We start from the raw sequence: 12,378 nt of genomic DNA, 5'->3' as shown, positions 1-12,378 counted from the left end.
TGTTTTGGATTTGGGAACATAACCTTGGAGTCACATTTGTTGCTTTGCTAACAGCTTTGTAATCTGATTTTCTTTCTAGTGCGAGGCCCACGACGGGTAGCCAATCAAATTCCTGATGAAATCCTCCAAGATGCTGAGCTACAAGAAGCAATGAAAGCCCTACCTTCGAACTACAACTTTGAGATCCCTAAGACAATTTGGCGAGTGAGACAGGCAAAAGCTGAGAGAGGTGAGTTTTTTACTATTTTAACAGACACAGAGTAGCTTCCATTCAAATGAGGTGGTTTCAATTTGCAAGGCAGCTGTATTTGTTCTTCTCTGAGTGGAAACAGTTGAAAAAGTATTCTGATGTTCAAGAAAAAAAATGCCATGGCGACCCTCAGTGTAACGAAACATTTATGAAACACACTGGTCAGAAATTATGCAACGCCAAAGTGGACAGACATACACACAACTGTAGATTAATAAATTCACATGGTTTCAAAAACGCAGAAAACTGGGGCTACACTGGCTCCCAAATATTGCTGAGCCAGATGTAAAAGCTGCTACATCACGACTGGAACAGTGGTAATTTTAACCAGCCAAATCTATGCAACTGCTGTATTTAAACAACCTCTGTCAGTTTAAAACATACATGACACAGAAACAAATTCTGGATGCATTTTTACTGATTTAATCATGTAATCAAAAATACATCTACTACACAGCAAATGTGACTCTTAAGAAACTTGCTTTCTTCCTGAAACATAAGGACTGTTGATGGCAGAAACTTGCATGAAGCCAATTCTGGAGTCCACACAGGATTTTAAGGCCTAGGATCAGCATCCATTAGTTGCGTTTCCATTGTTGTGTTTCGAAAAAGAAAAGTGAAATTAAGGAACCGCTGCAGGGGTTTGATTTTTCTATTGAACAGTGTTTCTTTTATGAGTGTAACTCTCCTAGTTCTCTCTCGTAACTCTCTAACTCTCCATATCTCATCTTGTGAGACTTCTCTTCAAAACAACGAAAAAGAAATTCTTGACTTAAAGAAGAAAAAACAAAGAAAGAAAAAAACATCTTTATTCTTTGACAAATTATTGCGACTGCCACTACCACTATTGTGAAAATAGTCAACAGAAGACAAAGGCAGCAGATGATAATTCAAATGATAATTCAGAGGCAAAGCCCTTATGTAATGCACAATGATTAAACAGTGTTATTGCACAACTACATCATATTAATGAGGCTGAAAAAACAGCTGGAAACTACATTTTGATTACTTAAAATTGACCTGCCACCGTCACATCGAGGCTGCCAGAGACGTAGAAATGAAAAAAGAAAAAGTGTTTCCATTACACTTCTGCTTTAAACTGGATTATCAACATGTCGGTAAAACTGCTTCCATGGAAGCGTTAAAAGGATTTGGGGATATTGTTTTTTTTTTTTTTGTTTTTTTTTTTTAATTAGAGATGTTTCCATTACAGCTTTTTCTTTGAGGTATTTAGGTTTCACACTCCATTTACAGATTTCCTGCCTGTGCATTGGTGACGCAAAAAATGACGCAGGGTCCTGGCTCTCTGGTGCTCTCAGGCCAGTGGAAAAGCAAGCCAGTTCTTTATAGAACCGGTTTGGAACTGGCTGTAGCACCAGCACCAACTCAAGCACCAGCACCGATTTTGAGTTGGTGAAAAAGCCCTAACAGCCATCACCACGTGGTTACATCCCTAGGGATTCGCCTTATGCTAAGAAAACCCTTACTCTGATGTAGGAAGCCAAAAACGACCCTATGAAAGCATTTCTCTGAATCATAATAATTAATGTGGCCCTGCAATGGGCTCACGACCTGTCCAGGGTGTACCCAGCCTTTCGCCTGTAATGAGCGGGGAAAAGTTTCAGCAGACCCCAGTGACCCCGTATGGTAGTAGAGAAAATTAATGAACGAATGAACTATAATCAGGCTTAATTTCAACAGCAGAGGCTCAAAAAGGAAGGGGGACTCCAGTAATTATCGGAAAAGCTGAATAGGTTTGTGAGCTCCGGAAACTAATATCAGTACTTGTATCTACGCTGTTGTTCATTCATCATTAAAACTGCTCTACAAATTTATTGACCATTTGCAGCCTGCAGAGAATGTGTGAATACATTGGACACAGAGCATTAAGCACTGCAAACATAAAGAGGAATTGTGCCAGACTTTGCTCAGAAAGACACCCACATTTGCATCTGTGCTCTGACCTATTTAGACAATTTTATTGTACCGTTCTTTATGTGTAAGGTTCACATTAGTATATCCAGCGTTCGCCCCACTCAAAAATGGATTTAGTGATCGTGACATCTAACTGCGTTGAGAATAGCTTGGTTTAGAGTAGAGAATGTGAAATGCCACATTTTTTATCTGGGAAAAAAAAGGTTTTTAACTCTTCTTGGTCAGCATTTACAGTAAAGCAGACGTGCTACGTCCAGTCTTTTGCGGTCTATGGACATTGAATTTGTGATTAAGACGCAATTGTCGCTTTCATTCATTAGTCAGGGGGATGGTACCCCCGGGGAGTTGTTTATGTGTTTGTTTAAGAGCTCTGGATGGCTGCATCTACAAGTAACACTTGTGTACGTGCTCACATTTTTTTCCTCACCATCTGTAAAGATGGACTTGTGTAGAGTTATCTTGTCAGCATAATCTCATAAACATTAAAGATTATCAAGTAAAGGAGAGATAACATGCCATCAGTCAGAAGTAACCCATCTGGTGTGCTCATATCTCTGTTCATATCTCTGCATATATATTTTGATTACTGATGTCAGATTTTTCTGTTTCATATTGGTTTAAGAATCTGCAGGGTTGACGAGTAATAACAGATATGTTTGGGTTGACCCAAAACACCTTTTCAGGATCTAAATGCTGTGAAGCATGGTTGTGGAGGGATTATGGTTTGAGGTTTATTTGCTGCATTAAAGATTCGGCAGATTTCAGTCTTTGATTAAGCTATGGAGTGTATTATATCAGAGTGTTCACTGATTTTGTGGAGCCATCCATTCAAATTGGACTTGAAGTAGAGTAAAGATGCTCAGAACCACAGCAGTCCCCCTAAGGCAGGCTCAAAGTTTCAAAAAAGAATCAGTAGAGGGTCATGGATTGATCAATTCAAAGCCCAAATTTCAAGTCCACTGAAAAGTTGCGGAGAGATGTAAAAACTGGCAGAACATCTGAGAAGAGAAACACATCAAATATAAAACATCAAAACCAACTGAAAGAATTTGCATGGTCACAGATTTCAGCATGCTGATGCGAGACTGGTGTACGCTTTTAATAAATGAACGTAGTTGTTTTTGCAAAAGAGGGCAAGAGTCTTCTGAGGTGAAGGCTGTAATTGCTTTTTCTGTAGAAGAATAAAACCGGCCTTGTTTTAATTGTAAATTATATTAAATTGATTAAGCCAATTTTCCATGCCGTGCGGTGGAAATGTATAATTTTCTATCTGTTTACACCGTGTCTGTAATGTCCTATTCAAGGTAGTATTTGTGTTTCAGATAAGTAGGATTGTGTTCAACAGAATTTATGTGGGATACTTGTGTTCTTTCAGTTATTTTGTTGTATTCCTGTTTCATAAAATTTGCCTTTTTTTTTTTTTGCATTGCCAATATATGGTATGTAAATCCATAGGACAAACATTTATTGCGGACTGAATCCTATTTTCTTTCTTTTTTTAAATTGCAGTTTTCTTTTTTTTTTGTATAGATATCTTTATTGAGGGCATAAAAAAAAAGAAATATTTACAATAACAATATAATTATCAATATTTCTCCCCCTTTTTTTGTTTTTTTTTTTACTTTTCACAACATTAATTAAACCAAAATAAATAAAGTATAATAATAATAAAAAAAAAAAAAAAAAAAAAAAAAAAAAATAAAAAATGTAAATAAAAATAAAAAACAACAACACACCCCTCTCCCCTTCCCTCCCTCATATGGTCAATAAATTACATCATTCAAAATTATTTAACATGTGTCTATCAATACTAGAACAAAAATGAATAATAAATTAAATAATCAAGTCCTGTGAAAACAAATTCATTAACATAGTAGATGATTCAGATCATTAGTCCATTAAAAGCAAAAAATCCAAAAAAGGTCCCCAAATAAGGTCAAAGTCTCTAGTTTTTTTTCTAACGGAATACAGTATTTTTTCTGGAGTACAATATGATCCAAGTTCATTGATCCACTGTTTGGGTCCTGGGGGGTTTTCCGATTTCCAGTTTTTTAAAATACAATTTTTTGCTGCGGTGCCTGCGAGCAGAATGAAATACTTTTTATGATAGGTTATTTTTAATGAACTAATATCTCCCAGTATCCAAACTTTAGGATCAAGAATATGGGATTTTAAAATGTCAGAGATTGTTTTGATGACGTATTTCCAGAAAGCATCTATAACAGGACAGTTCCAGAGCATATGGAGCAGATTTCCAGTATTTATTTTGCATCTTTGGCACATGGCAGAGACCGCACTATTAAATTTATTTAATTTGTAGGGAGTGTAGTAAATTTGATGTAAAATATTGAATTGAATTTGTCTGTGTTTGGTGGATATTAGCATAGTGTGTGTTTTTTCTAAAAGAGTATACCAATCCTTGTCCTCATATGAACATTCCAGGTCTGCTTCCCATTTTAGTTTCATTGGAGGTCTGTGATATAGTGGTAGGTTATTGATAAGAATATTATAGATTACAGATGTTAGTCCTTTTATAGATGTGGTTTTGTTATCAAGCAATTGTTTTTCCAATGGAGATGTTACAGGTTTATTGGGGAATGTGTCAAGCGATTGATTTTTGATCCAGTCTCTTATTTGAAAATACTTAAACAAATTATGTGTTGATAAGTCAAATAATTCAGATAGTTGAGAAAAACTGGCAAATAAATCATTAATATATAAATCATCAATTGTTTTGATACCTTTCTCAGTCCAACTTTGTAAAGTTCTGTCAGCAATATGACTTGAAATGTTAGGATTGTTGATAAGAGGAGTATTCAAAAGTAAACATGTATTTAAGTTCAATAATGTGTGAGAGTCCTGCCATGCGCCAAATGTGCTAGAAATAATTGAATTTGTTGTGATCTTAGCCAGTTTCTTCATGGAGCCCAAGTAGTAGCAGTTTTCTTTAAGCATATGTTGCTAATGAATAAACCTTGTCTATGGCCTTTATTTTTTCCCTCTTTCTGGCCATTAACTCCCCACTGTTAGGTCTGGTAATACCTAGGTTTTGTATGTTCAGTCTGCCGTTCACCATCAAATTGGTCTTTCCAGCTCCTAGTTTACCTTGTGTTTATGAATAAAGTAATATTTATTTGTATAGTGCTAGATCACACACATTTTTATCTCAGGGCACTTTACAGAGAAAGCAAAACAAGTCCAGTTAAATCTGTTTCAATTCATTGAAATGAAGCCCTTTTTAATCTAATGGAAACCCAATTATGTCCATTTAAATACAGTAATTTCAAACCAATTACAGTATAATCGAATTCAGCACTTTCAGTTTCAGTGAAATATTTCTAAATTGCCAATTTGTACGAAGCAAATTGAGGAAATCAACAGATCACATCAATTCTTCATTTCAATTCAATGCACAAACAGACGGGGGAGAGTGGAGACTAAGAATTCCCTCTTTACGGGAAGAGACCTTCAGCAGAACCAGACACGCGGAGGGTGGCCATCTGCCACGGCGGTTTGGTGCGGTGAGAGGACAGACGCAAACAAACACACAAACAACAAGGTCAGGGAAACCTGCTTTTGGAAAATATTTAAAAAAAACAAAAAAAACAAGTTAAAGACATCAATTTTGGCAGATGGATACCTTCTAATTAACGAAAAAACGAAACATTGCATTGTGGGAATTCCCCTAGCAGTCTAGGCCCATAGCAGCAGAACTGTAGGGGCGGGTTGGGGTCTTTATAAGCTAAAGAAACATTCAGTACGTTAACATGCACCAACAGAAAGTCGAATTGTTGCCTTAATCCGGTCAATATCTAATATTTAAAAGCCATGTACACACCTTAGCCAGGCTGTTGTTGAACTGAACTGAAGCTCTTGAGATCGAGCCCTTAGCTTTTAGTGCCATATAATGCCGTCCTAATTCGAGTTATTTGGGCTTAAACGAGCTAGTGACTGCCCCGGGTGCGGGAATAATAACAGTCACGGATTCCCAACAACAGAGTAACAGATGAAAAAAGAGGGAGACTTTGCATGCATCTTACCTGCAACGTGATCAGGCTTGGTAATATATGAAATGTACAGAGCTGCTGCATCATTAGCGTCCATATTTTCGCATGTCGTTGTCCTCTTTCGTGCTTGTCTACTAATTGTACCGGAAGAACGCCACCACAAAAGTGCATGTGGTGCCACCAGCGTTGCGGAGTCAAACACACCTCACTCAATAGTTCAATTGTGTTTTCACGCATGTATACCTGGATTTCTCTGAAACTCCAGTTTAATCCTAAGTGCGTTTACATGCACATCTAAATCAAGCTATTGGCAACAATCGAGCTGAGTGGTGTCCATCACATTTTGTGGTGATTTGAAGAAGAACATTTTCACTCTTATTTCTTGTTGAGTTAAAGGAGCTTGAGGCCGGATTGTGGCAAGATTTATGAAACAAATCCGTATACATTTTAAGTTTTCTAGTAATAATGTCAGATGAAGCGTTCCAAACCCAAAAGAATGAGTCCTCTAGTGTATCTCTCCTTTGCCTTGAACAGGCTGTGTGCTGCAAAATGTGCTGCAATTCGGGCCCAAATTTCCCGCGCTGGGCTGCGGATGTGACGTCACATGACGCTGCATGCACGTTCTCCCCGTTCTCCCGTGCCGGCTTCACTGTTGGCTGCAGTACCCCCAACGACCGTCGTGGTGAAGGGTGGCGCTAGAGAGTCTCATGTCTTAAAAGGAGCCCCAAGCTCCTTTAAGTATTCAAAATATTGTATATCTTGATTTATTTGTATTACTTTTAAAGCAACACAAAAGAGCTTTTGCCAGCTTTAGCTCAGAATTAAGTCGCTTTCACAGCACTTTGCTCTTGTTCAGTCTCTTGCTTGTTTTCTTTCTCTCTTCTTCTGTCATTACTTTGTTTGGTCTCGCAGTAGCCTCTGCCATGACGTCTGCTGTAGTTTTGTGACGAAGCTTTATCTTGAAGTCATCTTCAGCCATTGTTACCAATGTGTGATTTATAATTATGTAAATCACATTTGGTGAAAAAATACAATTGGAGCGGAATTCCACATTTTTTTTGGATTATATATTAAATATTCCTCCACATTACATTGAAACATATATTGTAACATAAAAACAGTCCTTGATGTTGCTTGATTAATTTGTTCGAGATGGAATGTATCTCTAAAGCCAAAAGCAGCTATTAAGCTCGCGTGCCAACTCCAACATGAACTCTAACAGCCAGGCCCACCCCTCGCATCCGGCTCACCTTTTACTGGGGGCAGCAGGCGGAGAAAGCTCTTTACTCTTGTCATCTTTGGCAGAGGTGTGCTCTGAAACCTTTCTCTGTTAATAAAGTTGCCCTTTTCCAAGTAATGACTTGTCTCTGTCTGCATGACTGCCGGGTGATCCAGTAACCTTTTTCAGTATGAAGTACTCCTGCTTCTTATACTAGCATCGCTCCATCTATCACTCCACCTCATGCCCATGCTCCCTCGACCTCCTCGGCCTTTTTCATCTGCCCCAGCTTTTATTGTTTAATGTTGTCTGGCACTGAAGTCTTCAAATTGTTTCTTGCCTAGTCATGTGAAAATGTTTTTTGTGGTGAATTCAGTGGCTTCGGAACATGTGTCCACTGAGACATTGATGGATTTATTGAAGAAAGGCGTGACAGAGTTTGAGTGGAAGAAAATGCCATTGTTGATTGAAACAAAGCCTTTATTCCCTTGTGCGTACACCGTCACCCCGGGTGACACATATCTAAAAGTGAACAGTAGAAAACCCATTATATGCTTGTGTTATGTGTTTTTAAAATTAAAGTTCACAATAAGGAAAGATAGACTCCTGGAATATGTTGCTTGCACTAAAAAAGCATTTAATCCAGTCAAAGAATTTGCCGAAACAAGAATCAACACTTTTTTTTTCTCGGTTTATTCATAAAACTACGCGTTAAAACATGATATTTACTAAATATTTTTTAATAGTTATTAATTACCGACTGTCTTTCAGTTTAATCAGTGCTTAACTACAACAATAAACAGATTTCTCTGTGATAGGTGGGGCAAAAAAAGTCGAAACATGCGCTACAAAACGTTAAACAAATTTGACTGACATTGGTTTGGATACTGACTGAATAATATTTCAACACTGCATAGGAAAATGTGTTCAATAGATACTTTTTCTTCAATAACAAATGAACAAGACAAAATAAAATATGAAAATAAGATATGAATACTAATGAAATTATATTTGCATGCTTATTTGGTAATAATTTGTACTTGTTTATTTTTAATATTAAAATCTAAGATTTAAAATATGATTACTTTGTAAGAGGTATGCAATCCCATAATCTCCTATGTTTTTTGGTTCTTGTTTTTGTTTTTTTTGTACCCTTATCTACATCACGCTCTGCTCCTTTTTCTTGTATTCCTCCAGGGGTTACACTTGACATCATCAATATCTCCGTAGTCTCTTTTAACATGATTAAATTATGTTTGTAATCTAATCTAAAACCTTCAACAGTCATTTCTCAATAACTTCCCAAAGGACATATTTCATGTCTTCTGGGCCCACTTTGAATTCCAAAGAAACCTAAGGATGTTTGTTTTTTTTCCCCCCCAATATCACTTATCTCCATCCCAACATACTCTGATTAACATTAATATGAGAGAAAGACAGCATGTTGTGATATGCCTCAATAGCGCAATCTCTTTGTATAATTTAACTTTCAACAAGTCGTAACAGCACGTATGCTTGCTTAGTTGTTTTGGAAATATGACATTGTAATTTAACTTAAATTTTACGCGGCTGTACTTGCTACACAGTCCGGCCTTGTATAAGTGGCAAATAATTTCTTTGCTTGTCTCTATTGTACGTATAGGCTAAACGGCGAGTAAGATTCACGTAAAAACTAGTAATGTCTGAATGGATGCTTCTACTGTTTTAAAAGATTAGAGACTGTCCAACAACAGTGACGGGAAAAAGACCCACCTTAGGCTCCTGTAGGATGTGCTTCAGAACTGTACTGCCTGGTATAAAAAAAGAAGAAGAAGAAAAATTGCCACATGGATTATAATTAGCAAATAGGTGAAACTCAAGGCTCCCATAGACAAACTTATCTGAAGAGAAATCCAGGGAAAAGACATCAATCAATCAAATTTATTTATATACCACCTTTCATCCAGGTACATGAAATACAAAGTGCTTAACACTTTGACTGAAAAATAAGCATAATAAAAATAAAATAAAAACTGGGAGACCAATGCACACTGACATACAATATAATTAATTAAAATGAAATAATGATAAAAGTTCAAGAATTAAGGCTAGAAAATAATCAGTCCACAACAATAAAATATAACAATAATAAAAACATTACAAGAAATAGATAAATAAATAAAACAAAGACCTCTAAAAAATTTGATGTTACATAAAAGCCAGACCAAAGAGATGATCTTGGTCTATCCACATTTCCAGCTCCTCTCAGATCCTCCGGCCGGCTGTTCCACACTTTTGGAGCATCGTGGCTAAAAGCAGCATCACCAAATGTTTTAGTTCTACTCTGTGGAACAGCTAAAAAGGAAGAGCCAGAGGATCTGAGGGGCCTTCCTGGTTCATAGAATAAAAACATCTCTGAAATATACTCTGGTGCAAGCCCATGTAGCGCTTTACTAACTAATAAAAGAACTTTAAAATCAACACGAAAACTAACAGGTAGCCAGTGTAAGGATTTTAAAATGGGCCTAATGTGTTTTCTCCTTCTGGTCTGAGTCAGAACTCGCGCTGCAGCATTTTGAACCAATTGCAGCTTGTTGATGGTATTCTTGGGTAGACCAGTAAGAAGAGCATTACATTAGTCTATTCTTCTAGTTATAAAGGCATGCATTAGTCTCTCCGTGTTGTTCAGAGAGAGAAACGGCCTCACCTTTAGAAATATTTTTTAAATAAAAAAAATGCTGTTTTTGTGACACAGCGTACATGTGATTTGAAATTGAAATCAGAGACAAATATGACTCCTAGATTTCTTGCCTCTTTGCTCGGGTTTACTCCATATATATTTAGTTTAGTGGCCAGTTTCTCTCTCTGGGCTTTTGAACCGACGATCAGTACTTCAGTCTTGTGTCCTGGTTTAGCTGTAAAAAATTCTGTGACATCCAGGCCTTAATATCTAAAATACAGTTAAAAAGTTAGTCAATCGCCCAAGTGTCATCAGGAGACACGGCCACATAGAGCTGTGTGTCATCAGCATGAATATGGAAAGAGATGCCGTGTCTCCTGATGACACTGCCCAGGGGTAACACGTATAAAATAAAAAGTAAGGGTCCTAAAATTGACCCTTGTGGTACTCCATAGGTAACCTCATAGTGTTTGGAGAAATTATTATCTATTGAAATGAAACATTTTCTTCCACAAAGATATGAGGTGAACCACTTGAAAACAGTTCCAGCCAGGCCAACACGCTTGCTTAATCTATCTAAAAGAATATGTTGATCAACAGTATCGAAGGTAGCATTCAGGTCAAGTAGTACCAGAATCGAGGGTTTATTCTTGTCAAGGTTTGTTCTGATATAATTTACTACTTTTAGAAGGGCTGTCTCTGTGCTGTGATTTGTCCTAAAACCAGATTGAAACATTTGTAATGTAGCGTTTGAATTCAAATAGGCACTTGACTGAATAAAAACAAATTTCTCTAAAATTTTATGTAAAAATGGAAGATTAGCAACTGGTCTATAACTGCTGGGTGATAAAGTGTCCAGGTTCCCTTTCTTTAAAACTAAAGCAGTTTTGAAATCAGTGGGGAAGACACCTAGCTGTATGGAATAGTTTACAATGGCCAGTATTGGCGCTTTTCCACTAGTACCTACTCAGCCTGCCGTACCTTGGTACGGCTCGTCATGCATCGTCCCGGCTCCACCCGCTTTATCCTCATTTGTTTTTCCACAGCCAGGTGAGAAGTGGGCGGGTTGGGGTGAAGCTGCTGTGACGTACTCGATTGCGCAACCCCTTTGTTTGTGTTGGCGCTGATCAGAAATCAGCTGGAGCCGCGAGCGACTGAGAAGAAAACAGAGCGCCTATGGATCTGATCGTTCGTTATCGCCCGTCTACATCACTTTTTTAATTCTCTCCTCAGCCACCAGGTTTATGAACATCTGCACCTCAGAGTTGAATCACCAAACAGACGTTTGCGCTGTATAATAAAATCGCCGGCCCGCGAGCCGCCAGTCGTTCTCGCGCTGACTCCCGCTTCCTGATTCAAACGTCTGACGGCCCCGCCCCCCGACCAATCAGTGGCGTGTTGAGTGATGACGTATAGACAAGTTTACGCGCCAAAACACGGGCGCTGCCATTCGTCTGCATAGATGCGGGTCATTTCCGGCGGAAGGGTTTTCCGCAGCCTTTTACCGGTATAAACACAGCGGCGTGGACACGGCGTGGACACAAACCTAAACGAAATACTTGCTGTTCGTGTGTTTTTTCTCTCGACAACTATGTCTTTGCCATGGGAACACGGTTCTACGACTTTAACTGGAGGTGGCGTTACTCTCCCGACCCGAATTCAGTGCAGAACTGGGATGATAACGTGATGACAGCAGCAGAACTGACAGCTGATCTGCTCCCACTTCCTGCAATCCGCAATGGACAAACTGAAAGTTTCTGAGGTTTATCAATATCTGCACAGAGACAAAGTCGGTTTTGTCATGTCATACAAACATGGTCGTTTTGTTTATTTGAAAGCAAATGTCGAGCCTGGCCAGTGTTTTAACAATGCGGGGCTTAAAGCTCGGCTGCTGTAACTGAAGCTGGAGAATCAGACCTGCGGGATGTTCGTGTTTCTGGACCTGGAGATCGTGTTCCCATTCAGCTGCGATCTTATGGAAGGTAACAAGATTATTTGACATATATGTCTTCATTTTTGCTATCCGAACTACATCATAGTCTTCTTGGCTTTTTTTTTCTCTAGGTAGAAAATGCTGTGAGACGGGAAAACCGGGCTTGCCTGCACTGACAGAAGAGCTGGGTCTGAAAGAAATGCTGGTCAGAAGAAGATGAAGTGCAGGACTGTCTCAGAAAATTAGAATATTGTGATTTTCTCTAATGCAATTATAAAAACAAAAATGTGATACATTCTGGATTCATTACAAATCAACTGAAGTATTGCAAGCTTTTTATTATTTTAATATTGCTGATTATGGCTTACAGCTTAA

At 38.1% G+C, this 12,378-nt stretch overlaps 1 protein-coding gene across 1 annotated transcript in view; it reads left to right on the top strand.

The window, feature by feature from the left end:
* dph1 (diphthamide biosynthesis 1) overlaps positions 1 to 12,378 on the top strand; it is a 75,671-nt gene that overhangs the window by 1,177 nt on the left and 62,116 nt on the right. The window contains exon 2 of the mRNA XM_061719597.1: positions 80 to 229. Coding sequence (XP_061575581.1) covers positions 80 to 229 — 150 coding nt within the window. The remainder of the gene's footprint in view (positions 1 to 79; positions 230 to 12,378) is intronic.

Source organism: Cololabis saira, chromosome 4 (genome assembly GCF_033807715.1).
Source record: "Cololabis saira isolate AMF1-May2022 chromosome 4, fColSai1.1, whole genome shotgun sequence".
NCBI classification, from domain to species: domain Eukaryota; kingdom Metazoa; phylum Chordata; class Actinopteri; order Beloniformes; family Belonidae; genus Cololabis; species Cololabis saira.
The sequence above is the reverse complement of the archived record's forward strand: the minus strand, read 5'-3'. Positions and strand labels throughout refer to the sequence as shown.